Here is a 22,488-nt window from a genome sequence, read left to right as displayed (position 1 = left end):
ATTGCTTTTAATGCTGTGAATTATTGCATACCGTTATGAAAGTGTTAAGAAAACCAACATATTTGTACTCTAAGAATGATATTCATGGAAAACGAGCTGAAGCGCCCACTCAGACGCAGATAGAAGTAATATTCCTGTATCCCTGTAGCTGCTGAATACACGCGCAGAATACACAGAGCAGTCCTGCACTAACATGTCATTCCCTCGTGTCTTGAATACGTGCATTGTATATCAAAAACAATATAAATATTTCCGCGGTGTGCATATAATGAATATTCACAAAAACGATTACTTAGACTAAATATAAAGTGTTTGGTTGGTTACATTTAAGCTTTTGACTGTTATGGCTTCTGATAAATACACACACCACCGCTGCGCACACACACACACACACACACACACACACACACACACACACACACACACACACACACACACACACACACACACACACACAAACACACACACACACACACACACACACACACACACACACACACACACACACACACACGCTCGCTCGCTCGCTCGCTCGCTCGCTCTCTCTCTCTCTCTCTCTCTCTCTCTCTCTCTCTCTCTCTCTCTCTCTCTCTCTCTCTCTCTCTCTCTCTCTCTCTCTCTCTCTCTCTCTCTCTCTCTCTCTCTCTCTCTCTCTCTCTCTCTCTCTCTCTCTCTCTCTCTCTCTCTCTCTCTCTCTCTCACTAATACACACACACACACACACACACACACACACACACACACACACACACACACACACACACAACACACACTCCTCTCTCTCTCTCTCTCTCTCTCTCTCTCTCTCTCTCTCTCTCTCTCTCTCTCTCTCTCTCTCTCTCTCTCTCTCTCTCTCTCTCTCTCTCTCTCTCTCTCTCTCTCTCTCTCTCTCTCTCTCTCTCTCTCTCTCTCTCTCTCTCTCTCTCTCTCTCTCCTCTTACCACCGCCACTCGCAGAAGGGAATTGAATAGTTACAAAATTGTCTCTGTAGTTTATTGGGTTATTCAAATATGAAACGTTATGTTATTAGCTGTCAAAAGAATAAATTTATGAATAATTAAGAATGGTTTAACTCAACAGAACTGCTTACATACGCAGCTGCACAAATTTGACCCTGCATCCGAGATTTCACCAGGGGGTAGTTAGTTATTTTATGTAATAGGGGCACTGGACTAGGACAACAAAATAAACAAAACAAAAAAAAAAAGACTTTCTGAGCTGCCAGTCTTTAAAGAAAAGTCAAAAGGAATCATCCAAGAAAGTATTGAAACCAGAAATCCAATTACATACCTTACGAAGCATTCCATTTGTCTCCGCTGGAACAAACACTCCCCCAAATGAAGGCCAACACCTGAATAGCACACCCCTCTCACAGGGACCTGCTGAGCCAGACCAGCTGCCTCTCCCTGAGCTTCCGGGACAGCAAGACCGAGCGCGCCTACCACCACCACCGCGAGACCTTCAGCGGCGCTGCCACCACCGCCGTTGCCGCTGGTCGTAGTGCTCATCGCCCTGGCCAGGTTGCTCGTTATGCCCAGGTGAGAAAGAGAGAGAGAGAGAGAGAGAGAGTGTGTGTGTGTGTGTGTGTGTGTGTGTGTGTGTGTGTGTGTGTGTGTGTGTGTGTGTGTTGGGGGACTTAAAGCTGGGACAGGAAAGTTGTTTGGGAGTTTAAAAAGAAAAGGAAGCAAAATTTACGGTTCGCAGGAAGACATAAAGGGGTCCAGTACATGCCATGTGCTTATATCACCATTGCCATTACTACTCTTTGCCCTCAGCTGACAAAAAATTTCTCCCATTCCCCCTATTATTTTGTTTCTTTCTTCTCGTTTACTCTCTCTTCTGTTATTTATCGTCTTCTGTGTATAGAGGTGATGGTCAAGGGGTACAAAAGACAGAAAAGGAAAAGGATGTTAAATTTTCTGAAAAAGAAGGAAATAGCACAACGTAGGGTTAGTAAATTTAGTTATCGTTTTCTCCCAGTTGCTTACAGTAAGGTCTTTTTGATTCACCTCTCTTTATTTCATCGTGTTTTCCCTCTCTGTCTCATGTTCATTCATTCGTTTTTTTTTTTTTTACTGTCCATTCACTATTCTATTGTCCATTCATTACTTCTATTGGTCGGTTTCGCTATTGTTTTCATTCACTATTTTTCATTCATGGCTGTCTGTGAGTTTTTATGCGTTGGTTCCATTCACTTTCCATTTCATTATTCATTCACTGTTTTGCTATCAATTCATCCCTTTACTATTTCCTTTCACCATTCTTTTCACTCATTATTCTTTCACTCGTGGTTTTCTAAGAGTTATTATGTTACACCTGGTGTCCATTCACTACCCATTTCACTATCTATTCATCATTTCACTATCCATTCATTGCTTTTACTATTAATTTTACCATCCTTTCCATTCACCATTCATTCACTCCTGCCTATATATGTGTTGTCATGTTATACCTAAGTTCTGTCCACCATTCATTTCATTATCTGTTCACTATTTTTCTCCTCTCACCACTTCATTATCGGTCACAGTATCCTCATTCATTCACTATTCCTTCCCTACTGGGCCTCCTTGAGTCCCTGGTCTGTCGTTACGTCACCCTACCACACCATTCATCTCTCTGCCCCCGTAACGTGACCCACACACGTCTAGCTTTTCCTCTTTAATGGGAGTTAGAGGTCATTTTGGTTTGCCGTTACCTTCCCTAATCCATCATGCTTCTTTTTCTTTTTTTTTTAATTTTCTTAGTTTCTTTCGCGATATGAACCTGCCCGAGGAAAACTGTGGCTGTAAGAAAGATTTTTTGTTTTCCCCTTCATAGTCTCAAAAGTTATTAATCCGATATATGCAGTATTTTTCTATGCATGACAGTGCAGCGCGATAGTTTAGACCCGACCTTGACTTGTAACTGGGGCTTTACTTACGTAACTACTATGCCTTCTCATCAAGCTTCACTAAATAGTGTGATGAGAATTCAATTTTAATAGACCACACTGACAGAAAAAAGGGAGTCATCCTTTAGTTCAAAAGTTTTAATTGAGTTTAAGTTTATTTTTTTGCTCGCTGATATTGTCCAGAGATACTGAAGCTGCAGGTGTCACATTGACATTAGCAACCAGCGTTAACTTCTACACCTGGAGGGGCACTAGAGTGTTCTGAGTGCTGGTTAACCAATGGCAAGCATGTTTACCAAGTATAATCAGCACAATACTTCATTACCACATACCATCCATACATTTACAGATTATAGATTAGCACGAGTAAATATATTAATCAGTTGAGTGTTTTGTCATACTCGCATATTACTCGTTCTTTCTCTGTCCCAAACAACTTGTCTTTTCTTCCCTCACGGTACCCCCGGCTTGTTGTGTGTGTGTAGGGACGTGTGTTCCAGTTTTCGTTATCACGTTTTCCTAAACGCACTAAATAAAAAGTGTATTGCGAGGATTTACTTGGGGAGAAAATTCGGTGATTTTGGTTTAGCTTCCACCTTTACAGGAAAAAAGTGACAGAGCGTTGAGAGGAATGAAGATTGAAAGAGATAAACTAGTGAGCAAAGGCAGAAAGCGAGAGAGAGAGAGAGAGAAGAGAGAGAGAGAGAGAGAGAGAGAGAGAGAAAGAGAGAGAGAGAGAGACGAGAGAGAGAGAGAGAGAGAGAGAGAGAGAGAGAGAGACGAGAGAGAGGAGAGAGAGAGAGAGAGAGAGAGAGGAGGGTGTAAAAACATACAAAGAAATACATTCATAAAAAAAAGTAAATACTAGGAAACGAAAAAAAAACAGAAAAACGGAATAGAAACACCATCACAAATCAATCAAACAAAAAGAAAAGCAAGCAACACAAAAAAACTGAGAAATCAACTTACAAAAAAAAAAAGACAGAACAAAAGTGAACGGTTGCAAAAGAGGAAGGAATGAAGGAGTGAAGAAAAATAAAGACTAATGTTGGATGCTTACCGTGTCTCCCCAGAGCTGGTGCGGAGTGGTGGTGTACCTGCTGGCGGCTCTTCTACTCATCGCTATGGCTTCGGTGTCGGCTGCCCGCTCCTTCCCCGTGGTGAGTAAAGGGAGTGGAGGGAAGGGACTGGGAAGGGCGGTCAAGGATAGAAAGAAGATTGGGAAGTGAGTGAAGGTGTGGAAGGGGAAAAAAAGAGAAGTGAGATATGATAAAAGAGAAAAGGAAGGGAGGAAAAGGGAGAGAAAGTAGAGTGGAAAGTTGGTAGATGGATAAAAGAGAGAAGGTACAGAGGAAAAGGGGGAAAAAAACGGAAAGACGAGAGGAAAGTTCATAGACTGATAAAAGAAAAGTTCTGAAGGAAAGGGGGAGAAGAGAGAGAGAGAGAGAGAGAGAGAGAGAGAGAGAGAGAGAGAGAGAGAGAGAGAGAGAGAGAGAGAGAGAGAGAGAGAGAGAGAGAGGTCCAAAAAATATCATTTGTCTCTTTCTTCCCTTTTTAGTAAACGGAGCCATTACTTAATTAAAAGGAAAGGATGGATCCACCCTTTTTGCTACGTTCATATATCTAAGTAAAACGACACACATTCTCTCTCTCTCTCTCTCTCTCTCTCTCTCTCTCTCTCTCTCTCTCTCTCTCTCTCTCTCTCTCTCTCTCTCTCTCTCTCTCTCTCTCTCAGTGCACCTCTTACATAAAAAGTAATGGAACTGCTGGTGGTATTAGTGTTGGTGCACTATTGGTGGGGATAGTAGCAGTGGGGCGGCATTCACCACACAGCCATGTCCCGCAGAGGGTGTGTGAGAGCCTCCTGCGTGCCAGCGACCGCGTGCACTCAGTGGTGCGGCTACGGGTCACGTGGTTCACTTCCCTGGTGGTGCTGGCCGCGACTGCAAACACTATCGACATGGTAAGTGCTGCGGCGAGGAGTGCTGTGCCCTACAGTAACTCCTCACAAGGATGACTATTAAGTTAATGCACTTTAATAGCTGTAGCAGTAATAGAAACAGAAGTAGAAAGAGGTGAAGTAGTAGTAGTAGTAGTAGTAGTAGTAGTAGTAGTAGTAGTGGTGGTAGTAGTAGTAGCAGTAGCGGTAGTAGTAGTGGTGGTAGTAGTGGTGGTAGTAGTAGTAGTAGTAGTAGTAGTAGTAGTAGTAGTAGTAGTAGTAGTAGTAGTAGTAGTAGTAGTCTTTTCAGGAGGTAAACCCTTCAGGAGGTATACATTTCACGCAGGAGAGCCACCGAAGGCTTGACTTCTGAGCTTTCTAAAATTTTTGATTGGGGCAGAGCAAACTTGGTATTGTTCAATGCCTCAAAAACTCAATTCCTCCATCTATCAACTCGACACAACCTTCCAGACAACTATCCCCTCTTCTTCAATGACACTCAGTTGTCACCCTCTTCTACACTGAACATCCTCGGTCTGTCTTTTACTTATAATCTGAACTGGAAACTTCACATCTCATCTCTAGCTAAAACAGCTTCTATGAAGTTAGGTGTTCTGAGACGTCTCCGCCAGTTTTTCTCACCCCCCCAGCTGTTAACTCTGTACAAGGGCCTTATCCGTCCATGTATGGAGTATGCTTCACATGTCTGGGAGGGTTCCACTCATACTGCTCTTCTAGACAGGATGGAAACAAAAGCTTTTCCTCTCATCAACTACTCTCCTCTAACTGACTGTCTTCAGCCTCTCTCTCATCTCCGCAATGTTGCATCTCTAACTGTCTTCTACCGCTATTTTCATGCTAACTGCTCTTCTGATCTTGCTAACTGCATGTCTCCCCTCCTCCCGCGGCCTCGCTGCACAAGACTTTCTTCTTTCACCCCTATTCTGTCCACCTCTCTAACGCAAGAGTTAACCAGTATTCTCGATCATCCATCCCTTTCTCTGGTAAACTCTGGAACTCCATGCCAGCTTCTGTATTTCCACCTTCCTATGACTTGAATTCCTTCAAGAGGGAGGTTTCAAGACACTTATTCATCAATTTTTTACCACTGCTTTGACCCTTTTATGGGACTGGCATTTCAGTGGGCATTTTTTTTATTTGATTTTTGTTGCCCTTGGCCAGTGCCCCTCCTAAATAAAAAAAAAAAAAAAAGTAGTAGAAAACCACCTAAAAAAAGTTGAAAAAGTAATAATAGTAGTAGCAGTAGTTTTAATAGTAACAGCAGCAGCAGCAGCAACAACAACAACAACAACAACAACAACAACAACAACAACAACAACAACAACAACAACAACAACAAAGCTCTTAATACTCTTCACACTTTGTACCCAAGTTCAATTCGGAAATACAAAATGCTAATTTTAATTGATCACACCCAGTAAATTAAAAGCATCGCCTGTGTGCTGCGTATACTTCAATATTTTTCAAACATAATGACATAAAAACGTTTTAATTACAGGTTTTTTTCTTTTCACAATTGACGACGAAGGGAAATTTACTGTTCTAAATTATTTTCCTTCTCTTTTTTTTTCGATCTATACGAGTTGGCATTACGTGAGTGTGGTTAAGGATACATTTCATACCAGTTCATTCACGTGCCTGTATAAATTTGGATGAGTCAGGAAGACTTTAGATGCTCCTTGTAACATTGATTAAGTGGTTTTCATTTAGGTGCTCTCTCTCTCTCTCTCTCTCTCTCTCTCTCTCTCTCTCTCTCTCTCTCTCTCTCTCTCTCTCTCTCTCTCTCTCTCTCTCTCTCTCTCTCTCTCTCTCTCTCTCTCTCTCTCTCTCTCTCTCTTGTGAGGACACAAAATCTTATGTTTGTTTTAATTGGATTTTCTCTTTTGATGAAGGTATACTAAAAACCTGTCTTTTATTTACTTTCTTTTTTTCTCTCTCTTTTTATGAGGACATTTAAAAAACTTGCTGTGTATATTTTCAGTTAGACTTTTCCTCTTTTTTTTTATGAGGGAATACTAAAATAATTGTTATGTCTCTCTCTCTCTCTCTCTCTCTCTCTCTCTCTCTCTCTCTCTCTCTCTCTCTCTCTCTCTCTCTCTCTCTCTCTCTCTCTCTCTCTCTCTCTCTCTCTCTCTCTCTCTCTCTCTCTCTCTCTCTCTCTCTTTAGGAGAGAATATTAAAAACGCACATAATGGTCTGGCACTACAGCGGATATAATAGTGTCTTTATCTATCCAAGTGTGTCATAAGTAATGGTACAGTACTAGGAAGGTTGATGAAAAGAGTAATGGAAATCCTGGTTCATCATTATCACCATCTTCGTCTTTTTCTTCTTCCTTTTCTTCGTCACTGCATCATGTAACAAAGTCTGCTTGACATTGTGTTGTGGTGCAGTGACTAACAGGAGAGCGGAACACCGGCAACCTTGATACGCTTCACAGATTCATTACCCTAATCCCACTTGTCTTAATTCCTCCAGCGTCCCTCTTCCTCGTGCCTTTAAAACTCTCAGTAATGGATTCCATGGCACAGCTCATTCTGAATGCTTTTTGTATGGCTGTGTTGCCGTTTCTGGTACAGTGGGTTGAGTTCTAATTGGTTTCGTTGTTCTTGAATATCCAACGCCTTGTTTCAGCTCGCGTTCACATTAAGTGTTGGAATATGTTGGTGAGACGAACACATGGTGACGTTTATGCTTTCTTTTCTTTCATGGTAACAGGAGAGTAATGGAAATTCTCCTTCATTATCGTGGTCATCATCATTTATTTCTTATTTTTTATACTTCTTCATCTTCATCTTTTTCTTCTTCTTTTTCTTCTTCTTCTTCTTCTTCTTCTTCTTCTTCTTCTTCTTCTTCTTCTTCTTCTTCTTCTTCTTCTGCTCTACTACTTTTTCCATGTCCACACTGAGACGCTGATCCTCAATAATCCTCTCAACAAGGTCATGTTTTTACCTTCTCTCCACCCTGACACTCTCTCTCTCTCTCTCTCTCTCTCTCTCTCTCTCTCTCTCTCTCTCTCTCTCTCTCTCTCTCTCTCTCTCTCTCTCTCTGGTCTCTTATGTACTTCCACCACCACATTTTCGATCTCCCTCGTCTCCTTCATCCGCCCACACTCAGATCCATCAGTCTTGCCAATATTCTGCTCACTCCTTTAATTTAACGTGTGCTTACCATGCCATTTCCTTCTTTATCTTCTACACATCTGCATCTTCGCCTGCTTTTCTTACCAATCCCTTCTTTACTCCATTTTTTTTCTGATCTATTTTCTTTTTCTGCACCTCATCTGATTACCATGAAGCTAATTTGGAGATGAAATGATGACGTCATGTCCGGACGCGTCATTGACAAATGTGATGAGGTCAGGGGATCTTTGGTGAGAGTGGAGGCATACTGTAGGTGAGATGAATAACACATAGATGCGACCCTGAGTCTGATACATTAGCAGGATTAGACTCCCACGGTGTTCAAACGAATGATAATGGAATGGATTACGTATTGAGTACAGAGAAATAACAGCAACATCATTCCAGTCATGAGAGGTGTTGCGTTTATTAGTTTGTATTTATTCTTCAGGAGTGAGTCAAATTTGTACTGTTTCTTCTTTAAATACCAAAGTATTTTTTTTTTTATGTACATATGTTTTTTTTTTTTTTTTTTTTATACACACATCACACCTTCGCGTAATGCATTCCACTGATGTACTGTTCTATTTGGAAAGCTTCATTAATATTATGAAAAAAAATTTCCTGTGTACATGACCACCTAATCTCTCCTCATCAGTTTCTGTGTAGTGATCCGTTCACCACCATGGCCGCGGGTGCCGCTAACACCACAGAGGAGGACCTGCTGATGGAGGCGAACTTAACCAACGCCACCACCCCACTCACTACCACAGACGAAGCGAGGGGAGGCGTGCCCTGCCCTCACCCCGCCTATTACTCCTGCTTCTCCCTGCTCATCCTGCTGGCTGCCTCCCTGCTGGCCCAAGTAATTGTTTTGTTACGTTACACACCTGGATGACGTTAATGGATTGTTACCTGCTTAAATGCTACCTGAGTTATGTTGAATGCCTGGATAATACTAGCATGAGGAATATTGATCTGCCTAAATAATACTAGAGTAATGTTAAATGTCTGGAAAAGTATTAACCTGAATAATACTAATCTACGTGAATGATTTAAGTAATACCAATAATAATATCTGAATAATACTGGTACACGTGAATACTAAAGTGAATCATATTAAACTACGGGAATAATATTTTAGGAATACTTGAACACTTGAATGGTACTATCACATAGAACCGTAGACAGTATATTTAGGGCTTAGTGTTATTTACTTATTTATTTATTATTTATTTTTTTCTTTTAATGACTTCATTATCCCAGTTTCAGAAGTCCGTAATGCGGCAGTTTCTTGCGTCTCTATGGTAGATGTGAGGCGTGGCTCTTTAATTACTGATGCCTTCTTTTGCTTTTCTATTTTTTTGTGAGCGTATGTTTGTGAATGCCATGTTTACTAATTCTCTCTCTCTCTCTCTCTCTCTCTCTCTCTCTCTCTCTCTCTCTCTCTCTCTCTCTCTCTCTCAGGTGAGCTACATGATCAAGAGTGCGGTGATGGTAGTGGTGGCGGCCGTCCAGTGTTGCATGAACCTGATGATGCTGTGGAAACTGCAGCACAACAGCGACCAGGGGTAAGAGCTGCGTGCCAGGCAGTAACAGTTTATGAACCTCTGTTAGCATTCAAACCACTGAACGCTATTTAGCAGAGACTTAGATATTATTTTGATATGACAACTCACGCACTTTGGGTTCAATTAGGTTGTCTTACATTTCAGTTCAATAAGTCATAGGTTTTGGTGACAGTTTTACAAAGCGACAAAAAGGAAGAAGGGACAGTACCTGACTTGTTGGTTCTTACGTTATCAACAATAGCAACGTATACTTCCCACACACTGTTACCTATTACTATACTTCAATATTTCTCACTATATCCTTCTTCTATCCCCACTCTTACTTCGCTTCACCCCACTTTTCTCTCGTATTCGTTCGTTCTGTCCTTACGTGGCTGTTTGTGATAAAGTGCACAGTATGATTCAAAGTGAGAGATGTAGAATTATTAAAAGATTTGTTATGTTAAATAGGAAGAGTAAGAAAGGAAAGTTAAATTATTCTCTATATATATACTTATATGTGAGTGAATAAAACTAGAATATAGAAAAGGTGGAGGAAAAGTTCATTATCAGTTACACCACTGAATGTGACAAAAGTATAGAAGAAGAGAAATAAGTAGGGAAGGGGGAGGAAGGGAATGTCTTTTCAGTTACTTCACTGAGGAGGATTAGACTACGGAGGAGGAAGAGGAAAAATGTGAAGCAAAGTCTAATTATTACTGGAATCAATAGTCGCTTCTTGGTATCTACATATTTGAAGATGAAATTCTCTGATATTTGTCAATGGTGTTCTTCCTTAGTTGTGCCGTGACAAACTCTCAAAAGTCTGTTTCTTGAAGCTTTTTTTTTTTTTTTTTTTTTTTTTTTTTTTAATGCGGTGGCGGTTGTTGTGTGCTGCAGGTACACGTGGGAGCCCGTCTGTCTGTCGGTGGAGTTGAGTCTCTTCACGCTGCTCCTCATCACCCTCAACAGACAGGTGAGCAGACCCGCCACAGGTGTACACTTTCATATGGGAGATTAAATGAATGAAAAAAAAATGCATAAATAACAGGTTGTATGAAGTAATGTTTATCAACAATTTCTATATCTACGTTTTTCAATACTGTTTTCATTTCATTCAATATTATTTCACTCAAAATGTAATACCTGCATAAATTTATCTTTCTGTTGAGCTTTATTTATGTGGTACTCATTGTATGATTATTTTTGGGGGAGCGGCCAGTTGAGTCTGTCTCTCTCTCTCTCTCTCTCTCTCTCTCTCTCTCTCTCTCTCTCTCTCTCTCTCTCTCTCTCTCTCTCTCTCTCTCTCTCTCTCTCTCTCTCTCTCTCTCTCTCTCTCTCTCTCTCTCTCTCTCTCTCTCTCTCTCAGCTGTGTCTAGTCAGAAATATATATGTAATGAAGGCCATCTTTTTTTCCAAGGAATGAAAGTTATTTGGTATGCATTTACATTATTATAGTCAGCTTTTATTTTTATTGTCTTCTTAGTACAATTACACCAGTAGACACAGACAACTGGAAGCTTCTTAAAAGACGCATCTAACAAGCAGCTTTCCTTACAGACGGAGAAAACCTCTCGTCTGCTGTACCTGTGGCGGCGGGAGGTGGAAGAGCAGAGAGAACGTGCAGCAGATATCAGGCAGAGGAATGAAGCTCTGGTGTACAACATTCTGCCGCAACATGTCGCTACCCACTTCATGGGGATCAGGAGGAAGAAGCACGAGGAGCTGTATTCCCAGAGCTATGAGGAAATTGGTGTCCTTTTTGCCTCCATGCCCAACTTTAGTGGTGAGAGAGAGAGAGAGAGAGAGAGAGAGAGAGAGAGAGAGAGAGAGAGAGAGAGAGAGAGAGAGAGAGAGAGAGAGAGAGAGGTCATCAGTAAAGCATCAAAATACTAAGTTATCAGACATCACTAGATATCATTGGCATTCTAAACAGTTGCCAGCTGTCAGTCATAAGTAAAAAAGAAAAAAATGGAAAATCATAGAAATAAGAAAAATGTAGATATCATTTACAATTTACAACTGTAAGTAGTTAAGGAAATGGGACAAATCTATAGGTATTTTAGTGTTTTCAGCTAGGCATGGCATCTATGATGTATAGAAAAATTTAACTTTTGTATGCATTTTTATTTATTTTTTTATTTCCAGATTTCTATTCTGAGGAATCTGTCAACAACCAAGGGCTAGAGTGCTTGCGTTTCCTCAATGAGGTCATTTCAGACTTTGACCAGGTAAGTACAGTGGTGGCAGGTGAACTGGAAATGGCCACCAGGAACCACATATTACTAGCCTTTTCACTGTTATGGTTGTCCTTGTCAATATTCACAGCACTGAAAAGAAAAATAAAGTGAAATAATTTTTTTTTAAACAGATATGTATATAAAAAAGTTTTCATGGACTGAAAAAGAGAGAATAAGAAGTTAATTTGGTCTTTTCTCGGATACTGAACTAATATTTTAAAAACTTAAGTACAAAAACAAGTTTCTGAAAAAATAAGTTGGTGATTATAGGAGAAAAGATGTTTACATAGCATTGAGCAGATTTACATTTGAATAACTTTTTTCCTTCTCTCTCTAGATAGGAAATGTGTGTATTAAGACCTGATAGAGTATTGACTTATCTTTTATCCTCCACAGTTACTAGAAGCAACTCAGTTTCATGACATCATTAAAATTAAGACTATTGGCTCCACATATATGGCTGCCAGCGGCCTCAATCCTTCCCGTCAGGTGAAGGTGAGTAATACTGCCTGTCACTCACACAACAACAGTAAAAAGAAATTTTAAAGAGCAAAATCACAATTAGACTATAACATAAATAAATTCAAAAATAAATTAATAAAAAAAATTGTATGGACACACAAATAAAAAGAAAGGTCAATTTGGTCTTTCCTCGGCTACTGAATTAGTATTTAGAGACTGTAGTACAAAAACAACTATCACTCACAATAACAGAAAAAATAAATAAATAAAATAAAATCATAAGTAGATTGTCTTAGAAGCCAAGGTACCAGAGAGTTAAGGTGTGGTTTGCTATGGCAGTGGTAAATATAGAGGTTTTCAAGGTATAGTTGTTAAGCAATCTTTCCATGCCAGTTGTTTGTCAGCAAGACTTGTATTATGGTGCCAGTATTGTAGATGAGTCTTATGCTAGTATGACTGAATATTTTCTTAGGATGTGTATACGGGTAAACAAAAGATAAGAGAGAGAGAAAGAGAGAGAGAGAGAGAGAGAGAGAGAGAGAGAGAGAGAGAGAGAGAGAGAGAGAGAGAGAGAGAGAGAGAGAGAGAGCTGATGTTGTGCTGGCTTTTGTGGTGCAGGAAGATGACCCAGTGAAGGTGAGGTGGGCACATTTGGCTCTGTTGGTGGACTTTGCCTTTGAGTTGGTGCGAGCTCTACAGTCCATCAATGAGCAGTCCTTCAATCACTTTGTGCTGCGAATGGGTGAGTGCATAACCCTACTCTACTATTTCTGTAAAGTCATTACTTAAACTTACCTCTTATTTAATGCCCAACATTTTTTTCCTCTCAGTTTTGCACTCCCATGAGTTATTCCTTGGATGAAGAACTGACGGTCATGTCACTGTCAGTTTGCCTCAGCGTAAAGAGAAGGATTTCTCCTTGACTGTTTTTTGTCGTGTCAGTCAGCACAAGCACATCTTGGTACCAAATATGAAACACTACAGCTAAGGCAGTCTTAACTCTGTTCTTATTACAATGATTTTCCAAACACTATACTACTGTGTGTGTGTGTGTGTGTGTGTGTGTGTGTGTGTGTGTGTGTGTGTGTGTGTGTGTGTGTGTGTGTGCGTGTGTGTGTGTGTGTCCATCTGTCTGTCTGTGTATTAACTTAGTTTTACCTAGTTGTGACATACAGGGGAGGAACTAAGCTCGTGCTAATTCACTATACAGTCTGCTGCTGGTCTCTCGAGAGACAGCCAGCCATCCTCCTATGAAAAGAACTCAGAGCTCATGCTGACCAATCTTTGGGTTGGACAGAGACCACTCACACACAACACACTGGACAACGAGTTCACAACTCCTCAACTTACATCCTGTACCTACTCACTGCTAAGTGAACAGGGGCTACACGTGAAAGGAGACACACCCAAATGATCTCCGTCCACCCAGGGGATTGAACACTAGCCCCTCACTTGTGAGCCAAGTGCACTAACCACTACTCTAGCAGACTGTGTACTGTGTATGTGTGTGTGTGTGTGTGTGTATTTAGGAGGGAGATGAGGGACAAGTGTCAATAAGGAATTTAGTAAGCATTCAAACTTGCTCTTTTTGTATTCCAGAAATAGGTACTTATTAGAGAGGAATCCAAGAAACCAGTTATGCTTAGTTTTTGTGTGCGAGAAGGTCTCACTATTTACAGACTATTTCTCCTTTTGGAATTCAAGATTTTTCATCTTTGTTGGACACAAAATTTAATTATTTTTCATAAAATACATTACAATTATTTACCACTTTCCAAAAATAATAATATTTCATCAAACTTTCACTCTTTTGCATGACACTCTACAGATGAAAACACACATTTGACAACGTCAGACCATATCTTGTCACACAGTTTTTCATGTAATGCTTCCATCATGTTGACGTTCATTCCTATTCATACACACTATTAATATTTGAATCAGCATAAAGCATGAGTGTATCCATTAGTGAAGTTATAGGTTACTTTCTCTTTGTTAATTTGATGTACTGTAGGTTTAGCACTTTCAGCCCATCATAATCATGTGCATGCTGGCAGGAATCAACCATGGACCCATCACTGCTGGTGTAATCGGTGCTCGAAAACCTCACTATGACATCTGGGGCAACACAGTCAATGTAGCCTCCCGCATGGAGTCCACAGGGAAAGCAGGCTGCATCCAGGTGAGGGGTGCACTCTTTGGAGACCCATCAGTGGAAACCACAAATTTCCTTTTCTACATGCACTATACTAGATTTAATTTGTGTCTGTATTTTAGCAGTGGGCACTATATGGAGTCAGACTGATAAATTAGACAGGTATCTTTGATTTATTTTCAAACATTTTACTTTTAAATTTTAGTGAATGCTTTAATAAGAATAATTATATTCCCATCCTAAAAAGATTGAAAAATACTAATAGTGCAGTATGTCTTCTCTAGAGGCTGAAGCATGTAATTGTTATCTCCAATTACAGAGATTAGATTATCAAGTCAATTAATAATTCATAATATATATATATATATATATATATATATATATATATATATATATATATATATATATATATATATATATATATATATATATATATATATATATATATATATATATATATATATATATATATATATATATATATATATATATATATATATATATATAACAGCATAACTTATTTATTAATTTAGATCTCTCTCTCTCTCTCTCTCTCTCTCTCTCTCTCTCTCTCTCTCTCTCTCTCTCTCTCTCTCTCTCTCTCTCTCTCTCTCTCTCTCTCTCTCTCTCTCTCTCTCTCTCTCTCTCTCAGGTAACTGAAGAAACTACTAAGATCCTGCAACACTTTGGCTATGTGTTTGAGCAGCGTGGCCTCATAGCAGTGAAGGGCAAGGGTGAGCTGATGACTTACTACCTGGTGGGGAAGGCTGCCAGCCCCCAACAAGTGAACGGGGAGTCGCTAGACTATTCCCGTGCTGATGATGAAACAAAAACTTGAGAACATGAGGCTGTGTAACAAGTACCAGTATAAGGTGACCCCCATCACCTATCAGCCCCAACAACCCCACCCAAGCGTGGCTGTAGATTATGCAGCCCATGCACTAACACAACGTCAAGTATTTCACTTATATACGTATATTTAAATTTTTAAACACACACACACACACACACACACACACACACACACACACACACACACACACACACACACACACACACACACACACACACACACACACACACACACACACACAATTTTAGCTCATATCTTAGATACAACTTTGTGAAAAGATAAGTCTACATTTTATGTACAGTAACTACACTATATCCTATATAGTTCAGTGATGAAATAGACTTTCATTTGTATATTCAAAAGTAGGATTCACTAACAAATGTACTTCATCATTTTGAATCCACACATTTAACATTTAGTAACACTGAAGCCTTCTCCTTGAATCACGACTTATTTACCCTACATTCCACATGGGGCCAGAAGAGGCCAGCACAGTAACTGCTGGCCTGAATCTTTTAACATGAACCAAGGTAGATAAGATTTGTTTTTAGAAGTGATACACCTAAGTGGGAAACTTTGATGAGGGGGAAAAATTAAAAGGTATTTTCCACATAACACATCCCCTTAGTTGCACAGCTTCATAAACATGTGACAGACAGTTTTGTGCTGGCTTAAAGTTCAGATTGAACAAATTGATATAAAGAAAAAAGATGCATGTGATTGTGATACCAGTGAATATTTTTGAAAAGCTTTTTTTTTTTCTGGGAAAGATATTATTTATATCAGGTCTGTAAAATAACATAAAATTCATAATCTTTATTGACTAGTCAAAACGTAACATTTTTTGACTAGAAGTGTTATCTGTGATTTGCTAGTGTAAAATGTAACTGCCAATTGTCTTGAATGATTCTGCTCCTCTCTAAGAGTTGCATCACAGAACCTCTAGAAAAATAAGACAGTGACTGCTGTAGTTGTTATGACTCCATGTGTCTGTAAAACAATCCATTGATATGTGTTGTCCTCCTCCCACTGATGCTCCCTGATGCTTGTGTTGTGTCAGCGTAAATAAACGTGTCGAATGTGACTGTATAGAACCAGTTGAACTCTTAAAGCTTTGGATGTCTTTCATGCTGGGCTGGAGGAAGTACTTAAGGCTATTCTCTGTAGATGAGACAAAACTTGGGTCATCCTTTCTTCAAATACACATACTTTCTGCCTTACAGTGCTAGTGAACAGAAAATAATGTTTCAAATCAATAAAATTTTCATAACAGCTTGTCTGACAAACCAGGATGCTGACAGGAGTGTGGAACTTACTCTGAGGACCAACAGGCCAACCTCCCCAGCATGATGGCACAAGAAGTATATGACAAAACAAGCTAGAAAGAAAACTTAAGGTTTACATTCACATTGTAACACATGTTAGTGCTCAATGAGAGTAGCAGACACTTCCATTATGTGATGACAGTGCAGACCAGTACTCCAAATAAGAAGTGCACACATGCCCCCATCTCTGCGGTTTCACCACCTTTTAAGAAGCATTGCAAACACACTGCCCATTTAAGATCATTATACTACTGTACTTACTTTTTTTTTTTTTTTTTTTTAGTTGTGCAAGGTAAACCTGTTTGTTCACTTTATGAATCAGTATCATCATCATTACTATCATTATCTTTACTATCATCATTGCCATCATCAGCATTATCAGCATCATCATCACCATTAGTAAAATAGCCATACACCAAGACATACATAACTTGGCCCAACCATCAGCTTCATTAACAAAGGTTTCCCAAAGTGAGCTAATACATGAATACTTGTCCTATTCCAAACTGTTCTTATCAGTTTATCAGATTAATTATTTTATTCCAGAAATAAGCTTCATGTCAAATCTTTTCCTTGTGGATTGGCTGATACAAATTAAACATCACTTTTGATACTGTAATTTGATATCTAAGGCATTTTCTCTTCTGGAGAAGACTGACTAATAATTTTCATTTGTATTAATAATTTCATGTTAATCCTGTCAGTTGCTCCACTACACATCCTTGTAGCATCCATATTTAAGAAGCCATTGCATATTAATCTGAAGAAATTTTGTATCTTGAATTCTCAGCTGTAGATCTTGAGAGCATCAAACCAGGGACCACAGGTTGCAAGAGCAATCATTGTAGTCATTTGTTAAAAATTACATATCTCTTGGAGGTAATCACCAGGTAATTGGCCAAGTAGTCTTACAAATAACCATTTCATGATATATGTAGGTAGTACATGATCCTGTGAAAATTCTTTTTACCAAAAGCATTATGACTTTGGAATTTTGTTTAATATTTGTCTCACAACTAGAATCTAAAACTGTGGTCAGCAGAACCATGAAGGTCTGAATTTCACTGTTGCATGGTTGTATTAACAAAGCTGTGTAGTATTTACAGTACAGGGTGTTCAGAAAGTCACTATTCTCGGGAGACAAAGTAGTCTGGTTCATGTGCAGCAGTCTCTTCCTCCAACTTTTTTCCCAGCCCTCCCATCCCCCTAAGTACCATAACTGTCTCAGAGAAATCACACCTATCCCATACAAGCCAGATCATCTGTTAAATTCTAGTTGGGACTCCCTATTGATATGGACCACATTATTAAGTTGTGTGAGATCCCTCATGATCTCAGTACATGTGAATATACTGCATTGATTTATCTGCCAATATTCCAAACATTTCAGCCTTGGACTCAGTCCAAAATACTTCATAAGCCTGACAAGTTTGCTTTCTTGCAGGACTCAAGAGCAGTCATTAGCACCTAATATCAGTAACTATGTAAAAACCTGCATCAACTACAGAATGTAGATAATAACATCACTGACTGATATTTATTTGAAGCTTTGCAAACCCCAAAAACATGCAAATGCTCAAGAGAAAGGGAGTGGTACACAACCCTCTTTTACTCCTGAGTCAACAGGGAAAAAGCCAGACACACCACCCACACATAGTGCAATAATGTGGGCATCTTATAAGGATCAGTAGGAGCAACAAGCCTGTGAAAAATCTTAATGATGCTCTACCAAGATACAGGGCTGGGATCTGGTTCTTGGTCAGCCAAACAATAAACATAACTGTAACACCCTTTCCAATGGTACAAACTTCTGCTAGTCCACTTTCACTATGATAATAAACATGCTATAATACTATATAGCACTTTGAACAACAAGCCAACTCAGATATCCTCATTTTCAGCTTTCAGGATGTTTTCACTGACACTACAAATATTGACTTCCCATTGTTTAATTCTGACACAAATTGTCTCTTTAGCAGAAGGAAGTGTATTTTATCTTATTAAGATTTAACACCTACCACTCTTTTATCAGGAACAGCTAGCCAACAGGAAGTGATACTAAACATATATAGCAGTAACATTTTTCACATGAGGAATCACAACAAATTAATTAACGAATAAATTAACATATTGAAACTTTGGGAATGAAATGCTGAAGCAGAGGATTATGGGAGATAATGCTGTAAGTACAAAGATACTCATAAAGGGGGAAGTACACATACATAAGTAGCTGGGTTAGTTTTATATAACCAAGTCACTACTGAAAGTGGTTGGCCCAGCATGTATAATGCCTTTTGTTTTGAAACTATGAACTTATTTAAATCAAGTGTGTGAGGGGATACATGAAGATCAAACTTCTGATAGGCCACCCAACATATATGCCATGTAATTAGAAAAATGAATACCATGGTTCAGGTGAATTTTAATCACTTCAGAGTGTCTCACCACTACACAGCTTTCCTTATACTTTCTAGGTCAATTTTGGATATTTCATAGTACTGCATACTTTTTTTTCTACACCTTCCTTTTAATTGGCAGTGTTTCCATCAGGCAACACTGCCCAGACTCCAAATAGGATCATACATATTTTGTTTTTTTCTCAAACTTCATACTTGTCACAAGGAACTCTCACTACTACAAACCACTGTAACACTTAATTGATTCATAATTTTAAGCATTGAAAGGAAGCAGCCAGAAATGGAATCCTTGACAGAACTCTCAATAAACATGAATCATTACTAAGTGAATCATAACAATCACCAAGACCCAAATGAAGAATGACTGTCCTGCCATTAATTTATTATTTATTTTTATTTATTTATTTTATTTATCTTTTTTTTTTTATTCAACACAAGTCTCCTCCCACTGGGACTTCATATTCTTGTAGCTGTTTTTCAATGAAGGGTTATTACATATTTTCTTCCTTCACTTCATTTTCTTCTATGAATTGTGTATTTTTGCTAAGCTCCTCTTTAGAGGGTTGTGATCAAATCAAAGTAGATAACTTATTCTTCCTTCACACCATGTCTTCATAGGGGATTTTTAAAGTTACCAGTCACTGTAATGCTTATCATTCTGAAACCTTAAGAAATGTATTGTCGAGTAAAGCCATGAAATAACATCCTGGGGATCCAACACCTGACAGGACACTCCATTCATGACAGGCAAGAGTGAAGCCAGCAATGTGGCAATGACTGATATAACCTTGCTCTCCATTGAGCCAGTATATTGTCAGCTGCTTTATGAATATCTTGGACATGGCACCATACTCTCATCAAGATTTGTTGCAGTCATCATTACCCTACACTTATTTAGTCTGTTCTTCAAGAGATCAGTTATTAGCCATGTTTTATCAGTGTTTATCAGTCCTACTTAATGCAGTAAACAGGTGTATTACAAATATCTTCACCTATTTGATGGTCTATGATTTTTGGTCTTCGTAGGTGAAGGAAATGACTTGATGTTGATGGAAGTCACTGATTCATTTAATATCAGTATTTTACTCACTTCATTATTTTATTTGTCAAGAGGCATTCACCATAACTTTGCAAGTATACCTACATTTCTTCAAAATAAAACAGAACTCCTGAAAGATTTAATCTGGATGTGATAAGAGAAAGCGATGGTGTTTCTAAGCATCAGCCTTGCACCTATTTTTGTCTCAAAGATTCATGGTGTGTTCCAGACCCTGCAACCATGAACAGCTAAAGTTTTCTGCTTCTCTCCACTGCACAGGCCAGGTGCCATAGTGCCCCACAATAAGTCTTCCTTAGTGCCTGTTAGTAACCATCCTCTCTCACCGGGTTGCAGGGAGTGCATCAAGGGTACAACAGGTTGACCTGCTATCATTCACTTGAACCTATTAGTGTTGACCGTGTACAGGGCAGTAAAGTCCTTAGATTTACATACTTTCCATATAAGAAATCCAATAAATGGAATAACATAAAATAAACATATTTCTCCAAGAAATCCTACAGATATCCTCCCTTAGACACATCACAAACATTTCCCCTCCTCCATGGGCCCAAACACCATTCCACTTCCAAAAAAAAAAAAAAAAAAATAGCGTCAGTTAGACACCACAGGCATTCACTCTCACCCTCCCCCCCCCAAGACATAGGTCCATTATTCAGTGGTTTCTGCTACGGTGTTATGGTAGTCAACAAATGTTCAGCACTAGGCCAATGTCACAACTATAACCAAAGATGAAATTCGTTTTTAATAATGATGGTGGTGGTATGCTGGCTATCCTCTACCCGAAGTGCCAGCGTCGACAACAGTCAGCATTCCAGTGGGAGACGAGACGGCAGCGAGCTGTGCAGACGCGGCACCCACAATCAATATTTAATTCAATAGGCTTATGGTGGGTTCTTCGCGGGAGGTGGGGTGACATATCGGTGGTAAAAGTATATACTATTTTTTGAGAATATGTAGACTATTTTTGTACATAGCATCTCTCTATTTCTATAACGGCTGACTTCATGACTACCCTTCAAGGTATATTTAGGTAGCATGGTGTGTCGTGGCTGCGGTGAGTGGTGCCCCGCGCCCTGCCTCGGGCAAAAACCGAAGAATCGGGTGGGGCGGAGCGGCTGCTCTACAACACCACAGTGAAAAATCTGTATACATGAATTACCCTGTGTATTCCCCTACGAAGTATGTATACAATATGTATATGAGTAGGTTGTAAATGTGTACTCCAGAACCAACAATGTAGATGATTGTGTTGCCGTCGTCAGCTGCTTGTTCATTTTCACGCGCAGCCTGAGGTTGCCTGTGGTTCGTTAAGTGTTGCGAGAGTGTAATAAAGTCATGTGACTCCAAAAATGTGTTTCGTGGCCTGTATACCCACGTGCTGCCTTATGCAGCGACGCATACCATATAATGGCTCAACAGGACTGTGCTCGCCAACATCAACGGCTAGCAGAGGCATATGCAAGCGATCCTTCGTAAGTGTAATGAGCAATGAGCAATGTTCGAAGCTATTTACAGACCTATCTGTAATAGTCTCAACAATGATAATCGTGGAAAAAAAAAGAAACTTACCTTTTACTGTTTGTATGTTTTAACATCCCGAAATCGTTTCTAAATATTTTTTTTCTTGTTTTCTAGCTGTACTATCGTGTTTTGAAACCTCATGATGTTGATCATTATGAAATCGCTTCCGCAAGAGGAAGTGGCCGGGGATTGAATCTTTCGTATTTATGCCACTACACGCAGTTCGTTCCCATTTAACCAACAATGACTGACGTGGGTAGAGTGATTTTGTTCAATCCTGACTATTTCGCTATTTATCACGTAGCGTTAGCAATACTATAACATGATTTTAACCCAGTTGTTAGACTTTATTTCAGTTTTGCATTCTTGCCAGGAAATCTCCATTTCTGCCAACTGAAGAAATGTATCGTATTTTGAAATGAGATTAACATTGTTCCTCCTGATGTGAAAAGTCCTATAACAATCTTAACGTCATGGAGTCAGAGTGCTTGAGATCCATGGAATTCAATTCGATAGTATGCTTGTGAAACTCCAATGCATGTTGCTGCAAGACTCTAAAGATGAGTCTCAACTTCATTAACAACGTTGTCAGGGAGCACCAATGTTGGTTAGTACGAGTTAAATTATGATTTTGTCAAGGCCGAAATTGTAAGTGTACCACAGATCAGCTCCTACCCAGCAAAGCTCTGCGCGATCTTTCTTTTCCACACCAGCTTCATGTTTTCTGCCGGCAACGCAGTACTGATTGGATCATGGGCAATATTAGATTTACAGGCTTCCTTCATTGGAGAAAGTGTATAGCAGATACTATGTGTTCGTGTTTTTCAAAGATAGCTTGTCTCTTGCAACACACAGAGCCAGACATCCTGAATGAAGTTTATATATATATATATATATATATATATATATATATATATATATATATATATATAT

The 22,488-nt window shown here is 39.3% G+C and overlaps 1 protein-coding gene across 1 annotated transcript in view; it reads left to right on the top strand.

Moving 5' to 3' along the window:
- LOC135111281 (adenylate cyclase type 3-like) overlaps nt 1–21,385 on the top strand; it is a 198,485-nt gene extending 177,100 nt beyond the window's left edge. The window contains 12 exon segments of the mRNA XM_064024517.1: nt 1,376–1,616; nt 3,964–4,050; nt 4,737–4,853; nt 8,631–8,837; nt 9,440–9,543; nt 10,423–10,498; nt 11,083–11,308; nt 11,671–11,753; nt 12,159–12,257; nt 12,843–12,966; nt 14,282–14,406; nt 15,032–21,385. Of these exon segments, the coding sequence (XP_063880587.1) occupies nt 1,376–1,616; nt 3,964–4,050; nt 4,737–4,853; nt 8,631–8,837; nt 9,440–9,543; nt 10,423–10,498; nt 11,083–11,308; nt 11,671–11,753; nt 12,159–12,257; nt 12,843–12,966; nt 14,282–14,406; nt 15,032–15,217 (1,675 nt within the window). The 3' untranslated portion in view covers nt 15,218–21,385.
- The last annotated feature ends 1,103 nt before the right edge of the window (nt 21,386–22,488 follow it).

The sequence above is a fragment of the Scylla paramamosain genome, chromosome 21 (genome assembly GCF_035594125.1).
Source record: "Scylla paramamosain isolate STU-SP2022 chromosome 21, ASM3559412v1, whole genome shotgun sequence".
Classification (NCBI taxonomy): domain Eukaryota; kingdom Metazoa; phylum Arthropoda; class Malacostraca; order Decapoda; family Portunidae; genus Scylla; species Scylla paramamosain.
The sequence above is the reverse complement of the archived record's forward strand: the minus strand, read 5'-3'. Positions and strand labels throughout refer to the sequence as shown.